This window comes from Leptinotarsa decemlineata, unplaced genomic scaffold, assembly GCF_025532065.1.
Source record: "Leptinotarsa decemlineata unplaced genomic scaffold, Ldec_3_MD MMD2_tig00000010_RagTag_RagTag, whole genome shotgun sequence".
Classification (NCBI taxonomy): Eukaryota; Metazoa; Arthropoda; class Insecta; order Coleoptera; family Chrysomelidae; genus Leptinotarsa; species Leptinotarsa decemlineata.
Genome location: NW_027412538.1, coordinates 6,742,833 through 6,764,834, shown reverse-complemented (window position 1 = coordinate 6,764,834; position 22,002 = coordinate 6,742,833). Strand labels below are relative to the sequence as shown.

The window sequence follows — 22,002 nt, the reverse complement described above, 5'->3', positions numbered from 1 at the left end:
TTTTTCAATTAATTAATTTTTTTTTAAATCACACATGACAATGTCGATTTTTTTCTTTGCAGTAATTCTGAAGAAGTATTTTTTATTCATTTTGATTCCTCATTTCATCACTTTTCTATAGTGCATGCTTCAGATAGCCAGGAGTACCTCCAGGATCTGATTTGGGTCCATTCTTCTTCTTGGTGTTTGCTAACAATCTTATAACGTATATTACCAATAATACCAAAACATATGTTACTAGTTACGCAGACGACACCAACATACAATAATAGAAGAAAACATGGAAAGCTTGAGGAGAACCACAGTAGATATATACAGTAAAATAAATCTTTGGTCGCAAAAGAATAACTCAAAACTCAACAGAGGCAAAACCAATATCATCTTATTCTCTAATCGCAGCCTAAATAAAGTGAAGATATATTTAAATTTAATTTAAATATGCTGGGAATTGTTCTGTACCGAAAACTGTCATGGCATCCCCATATTGATGCACTTTGTACTAAATCCAAAAAATGTTGCTTATCCATTAGGTTCATGTCTAATCACTGTAGTATCAATGTATTGAAAACTTTGTATCATGCCAATTTTCATTTCCACATTCGTTATGGGATTCTGAACTGGGGCACTGGTGCATCTGTGCAAAGGGTATTCCTAATTCAAAAATAATGAGAATAATTGCTCAACTAGGTTACAGGGAATCATGCAGGAATGCATATGAAGAACTGAATATTCTGACAGTCGCCAGCACATATATATTAAAATCTTGTTCATATGTATTTAGACATGAATCTATCTTTCAACCACATCAACATGACCACAATACTTGATCAAAGGGTCTCTTGCTGTCAAATGGTCATAGAACAGCATTGTATGAAAAAATTGTGCATTTTAATGGATGTTAATTCTACAATATTCTTCCTGAAGATATCAAGGATTCTCCCAGTTCTCATGTGTTTGAATATAGTTTGCAGAAACCGCTACTTCAAATGAGCTATTACACTTTTCAGAAATTTATCGAACAACTATAAATCATAGACTCAGTAAATGCTCATTCATATTAATAATATAGATGACATTTATAAATAAATATATGCTTTTGACGACTCTTCTTCGATTATTGTACATTGTAACATGTTTGCAAGAACTATACTTTTTTATTTGAGAAATAAAGATATTATTAATATTATTATCGTCATGAAAACTCAATGGAACTGAGTTTCGAGGCATTGAATTTGGACCCTTTCGCAAAATTATTCTTTTGAGAACTCTTTTCCTTCGCCAGAACACAAATGCTGTCTCTCGACGCACATTTAGCTTACTAAGTTATCATCTCTTGGTGAAACTTGGTTAGTGAAACGCTCGTGGAGGGACAACATTTTTATTCTGGTGACGAAAATCAGTTTTCAAAGGAAGAAAGCTGATATTTTTCTATCTGTTTCGAAAGCTTGCATTCAGTTCAATGAGACTCTAATAATGGTATTGATCCAGAAGAAAATTCACTGAAGTGTGTATCAGAAAGAAAATGCAGATACAGCTTCTTCGTATCAGTAGTATTAGCATCAGTTGGAAATAGTGTAAAAGATTGGAGGGATTCTCGGACAACATATATATATATATATATATATATATATATATATATATATATATATATATATATGATGTGTTGTTCTTCCGGGTGTTCATCCGTTGGGTACTATTCGAGAGTCGACGTTTCGCCATCATCTCAGATGGCATTATCAAGACGAGTTACTGCTTCGCTTCGAGAGGTGTAACTGATGTTAGGTTCTTCTTGTGGTGTTTTTATATGGTTTCGTTTGCGTAAGTTGTATGGATTTGTTACCTGTTTTCCTACCTGACGGTTGTTGATGTCTTTTGGTAGTTCTCCTACCTGTTTTTCTACCTGAGGGTTGTGAATGGCTTCTGGCGGTTCTCCTACCTGCGATGGTTCATTATCAATTTGTGGTTGTCTTTGGTGGTTGTTTTTAATTATTGATTTCCAAATCCTTGGGATGTTTAGTGAGTCATCCCTTTTGTTGATGAGGCCTTGCTTTTCGATTTCGATTGCTTCCCTGATTTGTCGAATTCTTGGGTTTTGCACCTGTGCTATCTGTTTCGTGGACTCAAAATTAATCTTGTGACCTGTTTGTAGATGGTGTTGAAAGAGGGCAGAGGAGGTTTGTTTTGTTCTTATCGAGTTTTTGTGCTCCTGGGTTCTGGCAGATATACGTCTGTTGGTCTGACCGATATATTGTTGTCCACAGTCCTCGCATGTGATGCTATATACTCCTTGGTTTTCTAGGGAGATTCTCTTTTTCGGTCTGGGCAGCCAACTGGATATCGTTTTGTGTGGTTTGTAGGTTGTCCGAATGTTTTTACGTCTTAGTATTCTCCCGATTTTGTCGGTCACACCTTTGATATAAGGTAGTGTCACAGATTGTCTGTCGTGTGGAGAGTCTTCTCTTGATCTAGGGGATGTTTTTTTGGTTCTTCTTTGTCTGTCGATGGCCTTTTGAATGATCTTTGGTCCGTAACCATTTTGTCGCAGAGCCGTTGTTGTCTCCCCCAATTCTGTTGCCCTGTTTGTTGATTCTGTTAGGCGGAAACTGCGGGATATTAACGTGTTGGCTACGGATTGTAGCTGGGTAGGGTGGTGGTGTGATGCTGCTTGTAGGTAGCGGTTGGTGTGTGTGGGTTTTCGGTAAACTGTATAACCCAAGTTGCCAGTTGGTTTTCGTGTTATGAGTAGGTCTAGGAAAGGTAGCTGCCTGTTCTCCTCTCTTTCGGTAGTGAACTGGATGCGGGGATGGATGTTGTTCAGGTAGGTCACAAACCGGTCTAGTTCTTGTTTTCCGTGGGGCCAGATGATGAATATGTCGTCTACATATCTTTTCCACAGGGTTGGTTTGAGGCGGGCGTTGTTAAGTGCTTCTTTGTCGAAGTGCATCATGAACAGGTTTGCGATCACGGGCGATAGGGAGGAACCCATCGGAGCTCCCTCTACCTGTTTATAGATCTGGTTGTCAAATATAAAATAGGTGTTTTTAAGGCAGTGCTCTGCTAGATCCGTGATATGTTGCGGAAAGCTATGATCTGTTCTAATGGTGGCTAGGGCTTCGTTTATGGGTATACTCGGGTAGAGGGATTTTATGTCTAGGCTGGCAAGGATGTCGGTGTCGTTTAGTTTGATATTTTTAATGATATCCACCAAGTGCTCTGAGTTTCTCACATAAGATTCTGCCAGTTCCGTCTTTGGTTGCATGATTTTGGATAGGTATTTCTCTAGATTTTGTGTCGTGAAAACCTATATATATATATATATATATATATATATATATATATATATATATATATATATATATATATATATATATATATATATATTGTTGCACTTGGCTACACCGCGCTGATGAGGCCAATATCCAGAAACACGTGTCCGCGGTTTGCCTATAATTTTTCTTCAGTGCTGTTCCGAATAATCCATTCCTTTTTGCATTGAATCATATAGACACTCGATAAAAACTCCTTTTCTATATTTATATCCTGGACCCGGAAGTCACGCAGGTAGCTGTAGCTGCCTTCGTGGTGATGTTAGGATTTTCTAGAAATTCTAGGTCTTCTAATTGAAATAACAAATGTGCGATGTTGCCCATCTTTGCACTTGGCTACACCGTGCTGATATATATATATATATATATATATATATATATATATATATATATATATATATATATATATATATATATATATATATATATTTATATATATATATATCATCAGTATGGTGTAGCCAAGTGTAAGGATGGGCAACACTTGGTTACCAGAAGAAAGAAATACAAATGCACGGAGGCACCAGCAGGAAGCTATAGCTGCCTTGATCACCACAGAGGCAGCTATAGCTGTGTTGTATGTATGTATTTTCATATTCAGTGTTTGATCCACGATGAACCCCAAATATTTTAATTCGACAATTTCAATTTTTTGATTGTAAATATTTATACTTATAGATGTTTGGTCAATTGAAATATTTTTTATGTTTCGTTGTGGTTATGATTGCTTTCGTTTCATTGACACTGAGCTTGAGTTTATTGATGTTGAGGAATTCAGATATATTGATCATAATATCATTCACTCACTGCAATCAGAGTATCATATGCAAATAGGCTGATAAATTCACATCCATTAATGAAGATGATATCATTAATGTAAAGAACAAACAAAAGCGGGCCCACGAGACTACCTTGAGGTAGTGTCGTTATTGATACCATTTAGGTTTGAATATGTCCCGTTAATTTCAGTCTGTTGAGTTCGACCAGAGAGGCAGCTTCCAAACCATTCAAGTACTGACCAGAAATTCCATAATATTTGAGTTTTTCGAGTAGTATATTATCGTCAATTGTCTCAGATGTCCTTTTGAAGTCTAGAAACACTGCCAATATATATTTATTATCATCAACAGCGAGTTTCCATTTAGATATTGAAACTTATAATGCTGTTTCACATGAGTGTTTGGATTGAAAACCGGATTGGTTCATCATAATCAGTTTATTACTTTCAATGTAATCAATCAATTGTTCATATACCGCCATCTCAATCATTTTTCCAATGGAAGATGAAGTATTTATCGGACGAAAGTTGATGGCTTCATTAGTATTATTGATTTTTGTACAGGAATTACTATACTATTCTTTAGTTTGTGCGGTACTTTACCAGTTCTGAGTGATGTATTAACCAAATTCAATTATACTCCACCGATTGCCTTACACACACTTTTGAGTACTTTGTTGTTTATATAATTCTGTTTAAAATCTGTTTAAAATCTGTTTTTCCGTTAACCAGCTGTCGCACCCCTACGAACGACAACCCTCAGAAGTCGAAAATTGTGCGAGCCAAGGATTAACGAGGCCTTACCTTTTAACGTGTGATTCCTAACATTGGGGTTACATTTGTTATCAAAGTTTCTAATGATAGTTCCAAGTTCTGACATTGATAATAATCTAAATTTAGTCATCTCACAATTAATAGGTGAGAGATTATTGTTAGTCCAAAGGAAAGAATGGGAAATGGTGTTCTCAATGCCATCAATGAAGAAACATTTGAACTTCTCTGCTTTCTCTATATCATGGGTTACATGACAGACTCCTTGGGCTACTGAAAATAATATTTTATGTGAAAGTGAATCGTTTTTCTGTTTGACTAACGTCTTTACGGTTTTTTTCGAGTCCTTCAAGCCTTTATTGATTTTCAAGTCGAGTCCTTTAAGCAATTATTGATTTTATCAGTATGTTGTATATTCCATGTGGGTTTACGTATTTAGCTTCATTTTTCGAAGATTTCTAGCAATGTAGTAATGCTATGTTAACACAGTTATGTGAAAATCAAAAAGTAAGACAAACATTCGCTGTGCAATCCGCAAACGCTGTCTATCCTTCAATTATCTCATAGTTTTTATGCAATGATAGGAATAGAAAATTCTAAATTAAATCCAATACTCAACAATGTCGCACTGAAATGTTTATCTCTGGAGAATAGAAAATTTACACTCATCAAAATGTTGATGGAACAATATTTTCTCACCTCCTATTCAATTAGTATAATTATTTCTCCGTACCCTCAGGTTGTTGTTTTAACGAATCACTGTATCATTAATCAGGGCTTATTTACGTTAGAGGTACGGTAACAATAAATCAGTATAGTAATGCTGCGCAAACATAATATCATATACAACAGGCTGACATATATCTGAAGGGAGCGAAGTCAACAGAAATGTGTGAATAGATCACGTGAATGATGATAAATTTCATGAAAAAAGGATTGTTCCGCTCTCGGGAAAAACTTGATTTTGAATATCCAAGCTGACTAGTCTCTTATTAACTCTAGAAGTTTTTCAAAATTACATAACACATTTTTTTCAAGATGAATTTATTCAGGGATAATGTCAATCAATCCATCAATCAAACATTTATTGAATCAGTTTTTCTTCACAATCACAATAGACAAAACAACATGACATCATCATAAAATACTGGCTGATTCAACAGGTCAAATAAACATAAAAAAGATAAAAAAGTCAATATAAAACATACCTACATAATAAAAAGTTGAAAAGCTACAATCAAATTAGGATTCAGGGAGAAACTCATCCACAGAGTAGTATGCTTTTTCCAATAGAAAGATCTTGAGTCGCCTCAATATACAAACTAGGCATTGTTATTACGAATTCTGACTACCATTTTCTGAATGAAAAAATATTCCGAGTACACCTATGTACATTGGTTCAAATGGTTGAAAAAACACGATTTTCGTGATTTTACGTTCGTCGTGGAATTTTATTTTGAATTATTACACACGGCAATATTTGCCTGGATCAATTGAAAATTATAGATTTGCACGCATTTTGATAGATTGATTGTGGTGTATTCACAGAAATAGAAAACGATATCTATTTCTGTTTTCAATGTCACTATTTTCATTAGGGTTTAAAGACCGTCATAGTTTGGAACTGCATCCTAAAGTTTCGCCAGCACGAATTAGTTGTATAATTTAAGGTAGAAAAATAAAAAACCCTTCGATCAGTCACCTCGTTGCATTTTATTTGAAAATCGTCGACAGCGACAACATCACTATATACAGGGTGTAAAATAAGTACGTAGTCCTGAGACAATTTTGAGAAAAAAAGGCTATACAATTTTATAACCAGAAATGTTTCGTTTCAAAGATACAGAGTTGAAATTGAATGTTTTCGTTAGTTTTCAAAAATAACTTTTGTACGAAACTTAGTACCCGGGGTTTTTTTGACGTGGAAAATCATAATTCCGTATAAATTTTCATCTAACATCTAGAGGGCGCTGCGTACGCTGTCGTTATTGATTTCAAACTGCCCTAGCTTTTTTGACAGCAAACATTCGGTATTTTTCACGAAAAAACCTAATTCCCACACCCTTCCAAGTAAAAAAAGAAAGTTCACTTTTTCTACATCGTTGGAGGTGATTGTTTTCGAGATATTTACAATTTTTTGTATCGATGCATATCACTCAGATCGTAGGGCGCTAATAAAAGTTGTTGAGGACATTACAAATAAAGTTTTTATGGTGTATATCGTCAAAATAAACAACTTTTTCTTTTGAAATGTTTATCGCGAAATCATTCGTTTTCGACAAACAAATTGTTGTAATTTTTCAAAAAGGGTTTGGTTTTTGTCAAAAGTTTTTAGCAAATTTAGTCATTTGTATTTCGTTCTAGGGGCTGAATAATATGCATCGATATAGAAAATTGTAAATATCTCTAAAACGATAACCTCCAGCATTGTTGAGGAAGTATACATTTTTCACCTGGAAATGATGTGAGAATTGTGTTTTTCCTTAAAAAGAACCGAAATTTCACTGTCAAAAAAGTTAGTGCAATTTGAAATAAATATTGACAGCGTACGCAGCGCCCTCTAGATGTTATATGAAAATTGATACGAAATTATAATTTTCCACGTCAAAAACACCCTGGGTTTCAAATTTTGTGCAAATATCTTATTTTTTGCAAAATTTGTTTTCAAAGGTCGAACAAGAAATTCAATTTCAACACCCTATATCTCCGAAACGAAGCATTTCCGCACAGAAGTTTTTATATCCCCTCTTTCTTAAAATACGTTACTTGAATATTTTGACGTACTTATGTTACATCCTGTAAACATTTCAACAACAAAATTCTCATGGAGCAAAAACTACGTTTGAAATAACTATATTCTCAGCGGTTTGAAATATGAAATAGTATTTATTATACAAATGAATGTGGTAACATTCAAAAAAAAAGGAAGCTATCGATTTCAAAAAACTCTTTTCATGTGAATTTTACCCAGAAAAAATCATTTTTCTGCGAACTCTGGGGTGATTACTGCACGGAAATGGCAAAATTTGAATTCTTCGCTATGATCGTTAGCTGTTTCTAAATTTGTCAGATAGGTATTTCTGAAATATAATTTCCAAAGTTGTGAATTGTACAGTGGAATATATGGTTGGTGTTTCAAAAATCAACTGTCGGATGGGAAGCACATTCCGCATAAAAATTCTCTCATTTTTTCACTCAGCGACTTCGCTTTTGTAACTCTATTCATCTGGAGACTACCTACTAACCAGAACGCTTTAGCTCGCAATTAGGTTATTTAACAGTTTGAGTTTTTGACAGTTTTTCACTACACTTTGTTTCAGTTTCTTCTATAATTGGTTAAAACCACTGATAATGAGTATCGGACTACCATAGAGCCCAATATTTTGAAGGCGAGAGCTAGTTTGGGTTGAGAAATTAGATTATTGAAAGTCAGAAATAACTTTTTTTTCGAAAAGTGTGCGTGCTTCTAGATGGATTCAACAGTTGAAACGAATCATGCACCAAATTTCCAAGAAGTATCCACAAACAATTTTTTTTTCAATATAGTAGCGAATTGAAAGTGCAAATACAAGAATGATTTCCTAATAAAACATAGTACATAATATTTTATGTATACTTACTTATAATCGTCAGGTTGACTTTGATATTCCTAGTAGGAGTTTGCTTGAAGTCTACCCTGCAATGATAAATGCCACCGTCACTGTCTTTCACAGTTTCCAAAGTCAGCTTTGCAGGTTTGTCTTGATACCGAAAATAACCCCTTCCTCCTAGTACACTCTCATCTGCCCAATGTTTGCCTTTCTCTAGCAACTTGTCTCTAGAATCGAATCTGAAAATAAGGGATTTCTTTAAAACGATGAAAACTTATGTAAAATCATATTATGAACTTTGGATTTTTTCTAGTTTAATTTTTATTACCAATTCAGCAACGCTCTTCTATTGATGCAAGAAAACAAAGGAATTCTAGACGAAATCCAAATTTTTTCGCATTTTCTCGCTTCAGTAGATCATTTTCTTGTGTCACTAGAAATTGAATGGCGGATTATGAAGACAATCAAGAAATATAATATAATGTACTGTACATATATAATGTACATCAGTATCTTTCGATCCTTTCTGGGATACCATAAAGAACTGGCCAATTGAGTTTGTCACATTGCTTGGATTCCTTCACAAGAGAGGAAACTCTGGATAGACATAAAAAATCAACGTCTTCGAGGTGCAAGGAAATAAGAAAATGTACAAAGTCCCAGTCAATCTGTAAGTTTCCCTGTGTTTTAGTAATTCATTTAGCAAAATTGTCCCCAACGGAAAGATTCAGAGACAAATTGAATGTTTCCATTGATGTTTCTTCAGATGGATTAGATACGAGCAATTATGCAGCAGATAATGTGGCTCCTTGTTGTTGTAATCTATATGCACTTTCAAATCACAGTGGGACTACTTACAACGGGCATTACACAGCATATTGCAGACACCCATATAGTGGCACGTGGCATGAATACAATGATACACACGTGTCCCCAATTTCACCAAAATCTCTTGTGAGTGATGAGGCATATGTCCTCTTTTATGAACAGGAGGGAAGAAAGCAGCACCTTTGAGGTGATTTTTTTCTCTTCTTCCTTTTTTTCATATACTGAATTTTGTGAACTGATTTGTATTTCATGATTGTTCCAAATAAATGTATGTATATTTTTACTGAAGCAGATCTCTTTCCAGAAACTACGGAAGCACAAAAAGCCATATATTTATATTGATTGTTTCTTGAGAACCACAACTTTGAAAGTTGAAATAGCGACTTTTAACTCGTGATTCCGAATTTTAATTCTCACAGAAATGAATGAAAAAATACTCATTTCATTACACTTTCTATACTTTTTGAAACATTATATTAATATATTGGATATACCAACGGAAACAATTCACCTTCAAAATCATTGTGAATATATTTTGTAGCCAAAAACACCATGATAGGTCTTGTCTATTTACAAGTTTTTTTCACATAATTCGTAATTTACCAAGTTGCATTAATGTTTAGTTAGAAAGTTATAAACCTCCATTTCGTGAAAAATTATTAATTATTGAAAATGAGCATAATTAGGAGAACTGTCGAATGGATTAACAGAGAACAGTTCCAATGTTTAATGGAATGATTCCGAATAAAGCTATATACGATTACTTTCTTTTATTATTACTTCATTTATTTCCATTTATTGATAATGTGCTCATGAAAATGTGAAATATAACTTCTAAACTGCTTGGTATAATCAATACAATTTTATGTTTGAAGGTGATTGACAATGTTTCGTGATGAATTTCACTAGTTCGGACTTCCATTGTCTACTATATAAAATGATTTGAAATCCCTGAAACAAGTAAAAAAGAATAATTATAAAAGAATAGTTGAAAATAACAATTATATTAAGCAACAATAAACCTGAAATGCAATGATAGTGAAATAACCTACAGGTAAAAATATAATAATTGAATAAATAAAAATTAAAGGAATGCATTCCTTCCTATTTTCAACTATTCTTTTATAATTATTCTTTTTTACTTGTTTCAGGGATTTCAAATCATTTTATATAGTAGACAATGGAAGTCCGAACTAGTGAAATTCAATACAATTTTATATTTTTCAAAAGTACCTACTTTTCTGACGGAACCCAAATATGGAAACTATCAAACTCTCTAACTGAACTTTGATAGGCCACGCTTTTTCTGGGTGCCCTGTATATTGGAACGCATTTCGAAAACATCATCTCATCTTCATCTCATCTCAAATTTCCAGTCTGAACTCTATGTAACACATCCAAACAGAATAAAATAAAAAATAGCAAAAGTTCGAATATAGCCCAGTTTTTCTCAGTGTAGAATAATGAGCCATATGAAAAGCTTCAATCAGCCTTCCTCATGAAGGTATTGGCTCTTCAGTCAATAACGTTGGTGAATATCACGTCCTGCAGAATTTCCTATCGAGTAGGCCGCGTTTACACTAATTGCTTACTTAATGTACGTGTATTAGGTACGTGGTGCCCTTGGAGGCCCATTAACCCAATTTGTAATGTATCAAAGCCTTATCCCTATTTGTCGATTTGTGATTGCTGCTTTTTGCGGGACTGCCATAACTTGAGTAAATAATATTTGTATGCTGAGTTGAGCCGATATATTAGAGGTAGGTTCTATTTGATTTCAGCGGTTCAAAAGTGAATTGATAGTAAAATAATGGTAGTAAGGAGAAAATTAATATTGAACAATCATAATCAAATACGAGTTTGCGCTAGAAAAATTTTGTATCTTGTGAACAATATTTTCATAATAATAAAAATCTATTTCAGTCCAGAATTGTGAAATGAATATTTTGAATTTCATAAGCATTCATACAGTGTCAAATGATAAATTCACTATTTGCTCACTCAAAGATGATGTTATCAGCTATAATATCCCAAGGACATTGATAACTAACGAAATAATTTTATCACAGTTTTCGAAAGCACGTTATTTGGTAACATCCCGACGCCGAAGGCGGAGGGATGTTACCTAAAATAACGTGCTTGAGGAAGTTGTGATAAAATTATGAGTTATTTATCAATGTTCGAGGGATATTCGGTGAGAAAATTTTTTGCAATTCGAACAAAATTATTTATTGAACACACAGTTATTAAAAGAACAATTCATATAATGATATTCCGTTGATCTTGCTGTATTTGCCTCGGTTACTGCATAGGTGTTTCCACGCATACTATTGATTATTTGGTTATGATGTTCCTGATCAATATTCAAATAAGGTTTTATGGAATTTCCATTATTGTGCCCAGTAATTTTCAACAATTGCTGTTCTTGAACTCCACTCTTAGCTAGTTGACTGACTGCAGTTGCTCTATTAGAGTGATTGGTTATTTTCCTCTGTTTCGTATCCAAGCCAATTGCTTCAGCAGAAGATTTTGTCCATCCGTTGATTATATTTCTACCCAGAGGCATATTGTCATACCAGTTATCGCTTCCTGTCTTCCAGTGACGACTTGGCCTTAAAAATAGTTTATTTGTCTTGATATTTGTGCCTCGTTTTGATAATAATTTAATGAATAATCTGACAGGACAAGCATTGTTATCACTATTTTGAACTAACCATTTGCTAGAGGCGCAGTTCTTTGAACCCCCTTGGCAGGTTTTACTGAAAATTGGATTATATTCTATCTTATTAGTTGGAGATCCATTGTTGTCCTTTTCGATATGAAAATAATCAACTAAGCAAGCAGCACCTTCACCACCTCCCCAAGCCAATTCCACCGCTGCTATGTGATAAAATTTGCGTAGGAGTCCTATAGGGGTATTTTCATCCCAAAAGTTTATAATTTTACTCATTTCATTTGAAGTTAATGGTACTGAGCTTGTTTTGCGTTTAGTGGGATCTGTTTGTAAATTTCTTCGTGCTGCGTCGCGTGCATTCCGCGCTTGTTTGAATGCAACACTTTTAAAGGGGTCTAGCATGATATTATACTCCTTGTAATACTTTTCTCGTAATAATTTGCTTGTTATATTCCATACGGTTTTAACAGTAGCCTCCTTGAACTCTGTGCTATCCTTTTTCCTCATATTAATCGCCCAATCCTTGAGTGTTAATGCAAGCTCTTCGAGAGTACGATTTCCATCCAATTCATATTTTCTGGCGTCACAAAACTCCATAAATATTTTCCAAGTGTATTTTTTGCTATTGACAGTATTTTTTGGTGTATTTTCTTCAATGATTTTGTCAATTGCCGCATCATTTTGAACACCAAAGCGAGGAAGTGACATTTTCGAAATAAATTGAATTACTGAAATGTCAAACAACTTTATTGTGTTGGTTGCTTAGCAATGTCATGACATAAGTGATAACTACCCGTGAAAACTATCCATGGGTAGTTATCAGTGTAATGAAGGTTTCATTGGTTATTTCGACACACATGACTAGAAATAGACAAATTTGATAGGATAATTTTTTTGGCAAAAAATTTTCTCAAGAACAACTCAGGAAACTTAAGGTCTGGGATTTATTTTTCACCTGCTCGATATGTGAATCCTATCTCAAGTGTCTATCAATTATTATTCCCAAATATTTCAAGTGATATTTTTCTTCTATACGAGAGTTGTCTCCAATGTCCAGGGTTCCCAAGTTTGGAAGGTGATTTGGGTAAGATGTGAAAGGCAAATAATATGTTTTTGAGTAATGACTGTTAGTTTGTTGTATTTGAATCATTTACATACACTACTCAGGTCTTGTTCTGTTGTTGTTTTCAAATCTGTCCATGTTTTCCCCTTGTAGATCATTATCATATCATCTGCAAAACTGATGTGTTTACCATCAGATGGTAATGCCATTACACTATTTATATATATAGTGAATAATAAGGGTCCGAGTACCAAACCCTATGGTACACCGTAAGTGACAGTCCTGAGATTTCTTTTTATTCCTTCAATTTTAACTGTTTATTTTCGATCTGACAAATAATATTTCATCAATTGATGTGTAGGTCCTCTTATTCCGTAGGAGTAGAGTTCTTGTAATAAACTCTCGTGGCAAACAGTATCGAATGCTTTCGATAGATCTATAGGTAGACTTTGTCTTCTACACTGACTAGTTCAACCAGTTAATGTCTTTTTTGAGGAGCAACACAGTTCTCATTATAAAAACGGTATCGAACTTATTGAAAGTGGCTGGAAAAAGTGTATAGAGCTGCAAAGAGATAATGTTGGAAAATGGAAATATTTTTTCGAAATCTTTTGTGTTTTCTTTGTTACCCGATTAGTGAACATCAAGTTATTAGGAGTCATGACGATTTAGGCAGTTAAAAGTGAAATCAGGTTATATACTCGTGGGATAATGAAAGCACTTGGTTTCACTTGAATAAATGTAATCAAATGTTGAAACTGACTTTTGAAATTTTCAAAGACGGTAATTTTTTAAAAATCTGTTAAGAAATTTGTTTTATCTTCAACCAGCTGTCGCCTTACGAACAACAACTATCAAAACTCGAAACTTGTGGAAGAAACGAGCTTCCATCGCCGCCCTCACATGGTTGAGAATCTCGGGAGTTATTTCTCTGCAATGTTTCATGTTATTCTCTATCAAATCTTCTAATTTTGTTGATTCTATCTCATATACTTTGGATTTCAGATAACGCCATAGAAATGAATCTATAGGAGTGAGATCCTGAGACCTTGGTGGCCATTCTGTAGAACCTCTTCTGCCAATCCAGCAACCAGGAAAATAACCATCTATGAATTGTCGCGCTGGAGCTGCATAATGAGGAGGTGCACCATTCTGCTGAAAAACTTTTTCGTTTTCGAATAAATTTACATCCTCCTCAATTGCCCTATTGATGCACGGTATTTATCACTAGTTGAATTGTCATCGATAAAAAAAGTTCTATGATGTGGTCACCTAAAATTCCTACGCAAACATTCAGGTTTTGAGGTCGTTGGGTATGAACTTGAAGGTATAAACGAGGATTCGTATCACTCCAATATCGACAATTTTGCCGATTCACCTCTACATTCAAACTGAACGTACATTCATCCGATAAACAAATTTTATACAAGAAATTCTTATGCAAGTTGATCCGTTCAGTGAGACTTTCACAAAACTCAATACGTCTCGTCTATCGAAATCATCTTTGTCCAATTTATGAACTGGTCTAACCTTATATGGATGAAATTTGTACTTAGGAAGGATCCTGAAATCATTTGTACAACTGATTCCTGATTCTCGAGATAATTCAGTAAGAGAATGCGAATTTTCCATCAGTCCAACGTGCCCTAAAACTGCAGTACAACTAGCTTCATCGTTGACAACTCCTGAACGGTTATGCTTTTTATTGTCAACAGATCCAGTTTTCATAAATTTGTTCAATAATTCCAAAATGTATTTGTACCGTACATTTCTTCCTGGATAATCATCATTGAACATACGGGCAGCAGCTCTAGCACTATTTCCATTCTGGTAGTACAAACAAACACTATTTCAATCCGTTCTCGAAGCGAATAAACCATTGCTTTTCAAGAATTCACGAAAACAGAAACACCAATTGTAACTTCACCTGGTAGGTAATCGTTATAGTAGAATGAGACAAATACAAAATGAAGAGAGTATCGATTTCAAACTTAAGTAGGCAAAATAAGACTTTTTCGAAGTATACTTCACAAAATCACCTATGAAACCAAGGTAACATATTGTACAGAAGTTCATTCAGGGTGGCTCCTTTTCAAAACAAATAATTTTTAACTTACAAACTGTGAGCTTCAGACCATAATGTATTCTACACTGTTGAAATCTGTTTTTCATAGAATATCTGATAATGCAAAATACTTGATCCATTGAAAAAAAAAATGGTGACACGCTCTGGGGGTATGATAGGGAAAGTTAGATCAAAAGTGAATATGTTTAAAGGTGGTTGACAATGTTTCGTGGAGTATTTAATCAGTTCGGACTTCCATTGTCTAATATAATATAAATTGATATGATAACCCTGAAAAAAATCAAAAAGATGAACCGAAAATAACAATTTTATTAAACAAAAAACTGAAATTACAAAGAAATAATATACAACAACAACCAAACAAATGAAAATTGAAAAAATTGGAAAATTCAAAATATTATTAACAAAAAATGAAAAAATGAAAATTGAATGATTTCAAACCAAGTTATGTCACAACGTTTCGATTGTTAGTATCCACAATCTTCTTCGGGTGATAACTGGACTTATTCCTCCGAGATCTGACTATTTATAGGTCGTTCGAGTGCTTTCACCTATCCCCTCTTCCCTCTTTTCGCTTTATTGGTTTTGGCGGGAGATGACCATTTGGCGAAGGTTGGTCGTTTTTAGCTTGATCAGAAGTTTCCATCTCTATGCTAGCTTGACTAAATGCATTGTTGGACAATATATATGCGGCTTCTTTGAATTTTCTTCTAAACCAGTGTTCCTCTCTGTGGATGATTTCAGATTGAGCACACTTGATGTAATGTTGATGAGTCCAAACATGCTCTGCTATTCCGGATTTGCTGGTTTCTCCTCGCTGTGTGTTATCCTTGTGTGATTCCTCTCATAAATCGACTAAGGGAGGAATCATCAAAACTCTACGGGACCGTACTTTTGGGCTGAGTAATACAAAGGAAGGTTTCGAAAAAGAACTAGGCATCATCAGAAATGACTTTTAACGGAATGTTTACTCCAAAGTGATGGTAGAACAGGCCTTAGCTAGACGACAGCAATAACTTCACATGGAAGAGAATCCGCCACAACCAGTACTTGTACTTCCCTACATCAGAGGATAATCGAAAAGGATAAGATGGATTGGGTCCAAGTATAACATCAGCACGTGCTTCAGATGTGGGAACACTATCCGCAGCAGCCTCACGAAAAACAGGCCATGCACCACACGCGGACTGCGATTCCAAGAATTGCATTTACCTGATACCCTGCGAGTGCGGAGAATCATACATCGGTGAAACTAAGAGGCCATTGAAAGTTCGCATTGCTGAGCACAAGAAACACATACACCGAGAAGAAATCAGCAAATCCGGAATAGCAGAGCATGTTTGGACTCATCAACACAACATCAAGTGGGCTCAAGGTGAAATCATCCACAAAGAGGAACACTGGTTTAGAAGAAAATTCAAAGAAACCGCGTATATGTTGTCCAACAACGCATTAAGTCAAGCTAGCGTAGAGATACGTAACATATGGAAACCTCTAATCAAGCGAAAAACGACCAACTCCCGCCAAACGGTCATCTCCCACCAAAACCAATGAAGCGGAAAGAGGGAAGAGGGGATAGATGAAAGCACTCGAATGACCTATAAATAGTCAGAGCTTGGAGGACTAAGTCCAGTTATCACCTGAAGACGATTGTGGATACTAACAATCGAAACGTTGTGACATAACTTGGTTTGAAATCTTTTAATTTTTATTTTTTATTTTTGTTAATGATATTTTTTATTTTTAAATTTTTTCAGCTTTTATTAATATTTCAATTTTTATTTGTTTGGTTGTTGTTGTATGTTATTTCTTTGTAATTTTCAGTTTTATGTTCAATAAAATTGTTATTTTCGGTTAAACTTTTTGATTTTTTTCATTATCAAATCAATTTATATTATATTAGACAATGGAAGTCCGAACTAATGAAATAAATGTGAATATGTCAAAATGTGTCCCCCTGTATACTATGGTTGACGTGTATATTCAAAGATTATTTATTTCTACTTCAAACTAGTGATGTGCAAGAATGAAAACGAAAATAATTTTAATGGATGGTTCAGAAACAGCTCTCTTTGAAAACATATCTTATATTATACAGACGATAATAACGAAATTTGAAACCCTCTTTAGAAAAAAAAATGCGTTAGCCCGCTACATACGAAAGATGCCATGAAGTACAAAATTCCGCCTTGTTAGCATCGGCTTTCACAAAACAGCATAGGTCCTTATGTACAAGCGTACTTACGAGTATATGGGAGTTTTCCTGTTCTCTCCGTCTTTGAACCAGATGACAATGTGCATTTTATCACCGGGTATCGAGGGCTCTATGTCGCAGGGCAACTTCGCAACTCCCCCTTGAACTGCCTCCACGTCGTAGGACGAAGTGACTGAAACAAAGAACAACGTTAATTATGACGACGCAGAAAGTGAAAGTCTACCTCCCGGAAAGGGACACTTGTAAATCTAAAGGTAGCGAGAAGATGAAAGTGGTGTGATTCGGAGTGGATGTGAGTAATTAGTGGAACGCGCTTATTTGAAGTCAAGGTGTATACCGGAATGGAGAAGGAAGATATTGTTTAGATTATGATTTATATTAAGATATTTGCCGTATAACGCAGAGACAAACTGGGATCCTATGTTTTTTTGTATATGGCGAGTGTTGGGTGTTCAAACCTAAACAATAATTTTTTTTGTCGACGTTTTGACATTTCCGTAGTGTTCTTCGTTCACAATGAATTTGAATAATTGGTTCATACAATTCAATCATAATTGAACAATCGATTCAACCTAGGGTGAACTTGGGATTTTCTTTTTTGATTCTATGGGGTCTTCCAATAGGGACTTTCAAACTTCGACAATTGATTACGGTCATTTTGTTGAAGCTACACCTGTCAAACTGTGTTGTTATTTATTCAGCCTATTTGCTCAGGTAACTATGGATGGTTTTAGAATTCAACAACAAGTTGGTTCGGTAATCAACATTGCCAAATCGTGGAATTTACGGAGCCTATAATTATCAATTCAATTATGGAAGTGTATATGAACCCGTTACCGTTTCAATTAATGAAAAATTTTCCACATGGAATAAAAAGTAGGTACACGAAAAATCATGTTTGGAAATAAGTTCTTTATCTCAAATCAGTACACAAAGTTGAAAAATAACAAAATATTTACCTAAACTATGATTTTAAGCATTATTTAATAATATACAGTTATAAAAATCAAAAAATATAGCAAACTGGATTGAAGAATCATTTCAAATATTCAATTTATTCTACAATCCCCAATCTGTACCACTGCAATTTATTGTAAAAAAAAAGATTCCTACATACATACCTCTTTCTAATATCGCTACTGAATTCAAGTATTATAGGCTCGCTTGGGTAATCTGTTGAATCTTCCAAAAGTTGAGAGGAAAGTTGAATGAGGTCAAGTATAGACAGAATTGATTGTACTCGAACTGAACCAACAAAAGCTTCTGAGGTAATACCATTAATCATATGATGAAATTTGATGAAGTAAAATGTATCATACTTTCAGCAACAGTATTAACTACAGATAATACTTTCTTTGGAGAATACTTGAAGTTGAAATAAAAAACGGTGTCATCAAATTCAATATTTTCGTCCCCCTTTCATTTATAGTCACTTTTTAAATGATTTCTATAAAGTCTTGGAAAAGTAGAAGGATTTTAGTTCTTTCTTTTCAATACTTTCTTTTTTCTCATCATTTTATCCTCTGGGAACCTCAACTCATTATATGAAATAACTCATTTATAAACCAATGCGCTTTCTGTTTTCTTGTGCCTTCCCGCACAATTTAAATCAGCACAAGAATGCACCATATTAATATTCAAATATATCTCTAAAACACTTTTAAAACACACACAAACTAAACTCGATGAAAAAACGAATTGTTCTTACGCGAGCTGTCAGCTAAGAAAAAGTTGAAACTCAATGTTGCAAAAACAAGCAGAATGGATCCGATATGACATAGATTTTCAATGCCGAAAAACCAATATATTGTGATATGGGTGATCAATTAAAATTTTCTGTAATTAATCGTTTATTTTTTTTAGAAATGAAGCCAGAAAACAAATAAATATACAATAATAAGATTGCTCGAATCCACGAATTGAGCATAAAAATGGACAATAATATTTGCCTTGATAACTGATATAGTACAAGTTATATCTAAATATGATTCTGAATAGAATGTAATGAGTTGTATTTTCAAACAGTTTTCGAATGTTCATGAACCCTAATGAAATGAATCGATTATGCATTCATACCACCCACCAAAAATTAGAAATCCAACGTTACTGGTAAATTAGCCATATTGTCATCCAGTCAGCCAGCGCCCTCTGTAGTGTATGCGAAAATGTGCTCTTTCTTGTGTCAATGGTTCCTACACATAATTTCGTGTTTTTGTTAAAATAATTTCAAAATGAATGTTGAGCCTAGGGTGGGTGGTATATTTAGTTAATCCTATTTATTTATATGACATTCATTTCAGACTTTGTTTTCATCGAAGGATGAAAAGTTTTGATTTAATTTTTATTTTAGCTCGGCCAAGGTAGTAATGGTAAAATTCAATCCAAAAATAACCTGAAAAAATATTTTTCGGAATGTAAATTGACACGAATATGCAGCCAAATAGGCACCCGCCGAGAACTACCTTTCCCAAAAAAAAAGTTGTTCAAATGAATAATGGGGAATGTTCCTCCTGACGTAAATCAAGTAGTTTTCATAAAAAAGTTCTAAAACAACGCATTTTAAACATATCATTTCAACCTTTTTCTTGATGTGTCTTGAGGAGGTGGTATTGAACTATAATTTATATTTTGCCTTAATTGTTGATTTATAAAGATACTTCTTCTTTTTTGAAGTAGAATATCTAGGTATGTATGAATTATTTCAACTTGATATATGCGCTGTTGCCAATATGTGAATTAGAAACAAATCCCTTCAGAATTTGAAACCCAACATTTGAAACATCAATTTGAATACTTTTCGAAGTGAATTTGAAAAACTCATAAATTAAACTCAACTTTATTTTGTTCAAACTTGCATTTGCTATAATAATCCAATTTGGGGAACATTCCCCATTGTAATAGTTATTTTCACACCGAGTAGACAACAATAACAACAAAAATCGCGTCTGTCATATTGGATTATCAGATCTATGATTAGATATTAAAAACCAAAGCACTTGGCAACTCCGCTCTAGAAACGATCAATTTTATTGGTCAACAGACACGCGGCTAATTTAAATTCTTGCTTTTTGAATTGTTCTTTTTTATGCAAGTATAAAGATATCTTGTGACCGATTAGGCTTGATGAGTATAATATACCCCTAACTCAATCAGTCTATGAGCAAGCTAGTACCATTTTCCAAAGCATGAAACAAACCCATTCAGATGAACACCCTCCATTTCATTCAAATTTAGATAGGAAGTGATTAATAAAAGACCCTTCACTCATTCAGTTGGTTAAAACTTTTTGTGTTTTTGAGTTCTTTGTCCAATAACTTTACCTTTTAGTGCTTTTTATTATCACCTATGTCTTACCTTTCCTTCCTTTTCTGAAATTTTATTTTCCGCGAAGTAAATGATTGAGATTCTGAGTTTATTTACACCTAACTCGTTGTTATGTGTTGTGTTCATTAACAACCTGGTTTTTGTGAATGAAAACAATATTTTCGTTGTCATGTCAAAATTATTTTCATCTCAATAATCCAGCAATAGTTACTCGGTTGTGACGCATGATTCACTTTAATAAAAATACAGTTGTGATGGAAAATAATAATGAAATTGAGAAATATAATGTAGAATAACATATGTAAAATATGTGAAATAAAACGTGAGAAGGACATAATTTAAGCATGTACTTTCAGCAGACATTCATTTTGCCTCTCTGTTTTGTTCTGTTTCATTCAACGAACGAACGAACGATTCATTTGCCCATTATAAATCGGAAATACTACTGAGTTCGGCATGCACTCTGTGAACACTTCCCGAACCTCTGTACAATTGCATGAAAAATTTGACATATTGCATTGTAAAACTTTCATCAATGAGTTACATAAATGATCTCTCTATCATCCTATCTCAAGAACAAAAACCAACGCACAATAACCATCATATCATCCCTTCCAAAACGCCGTGATTGACATTTCACTGTTCCGCGCTTGGAGAGCTCCTCTTGAGATGGTTGAGATTAAACAAGAAACATATTCAACACTTGAGGCGGAGATTGACACATAATCATAGATCATCTCGGCGGCTTGATTGATCGTTAAATGCATGTTTGCTGACAAAGACCATAGTTGTTTTGTTCCAGGGACGATGATAGGAGTATGATACTGTATAGCAAGAAGTGATTCAGCGAAATAATATTCAGTTCGGTACTTGTGATTGTTGAGAGCTCTTCAATATCAATTACAGAGTATATCTCAATTTGTAAATGAAGTGTTTCTCTTTAGTCAGAATGAAATGGTACGATCCCATCAAAACAGTATTGACTCTCTCTGTTTCTATGGAAAAGGAAAATCATAACAATTCATTTGTTTCACGTCACCAAACCAATTATAACGAGAGATTGGGATTATGCGAACTTCTCCAAAACATTCAACGAAAGTCATTTTTTTTTGTAGGAAAATCAGTTTTTCATCGACCTTTTTTGAGTATTTGTTACCATCTACAATCTGAAAAATATAAAAATTGTAATGGAGAACTCTATACAAGTGTAGAAGGACAAACTTTCTAGTTTACCCCGATAAGTTACTGCGTAAAATCAAAGTATTTTTCACAAAAAAAATCTTCTATTTATCAGTAACTTGTCGTATTTAACAATTTTGCCTATAAAAAAAATTGCTAAGAAATAAT

The 22,002-nt window shown here is 34.2% G+C and overlaps 1 protein-coding gene across 3 annotated transcripts in view; it reads right to left on the bottom strand.

Annotated features, from left to right (window-relative positions):
• The window catches only part of LOC111507349 (nephrin), an 862,168-nt gene that overhangs the window by 387,550 nt on the left and 452,616 nt on the right, over positions 1-22,002 (bottom strand). For all 3 annotated transcript variants that reach the window (XM_074171299.1, XM_074171300.1, XM_074171301.1), the window contains exons 2-3: positions 17,362-17,503; positions 8,496-8,704 (exon numbers count right to left, since the gene is read on the bottom strand). In XM_074171299.1, coding sequence (XP_074027400.1) covers positions 8,496-8,704; positions 17,362-17,503 — 351 coding nt within the window. The remainder of the gene's footprint in view (positions 1-8,495; positions 8,705-17,361; positions 17,504-22,002) is intronic.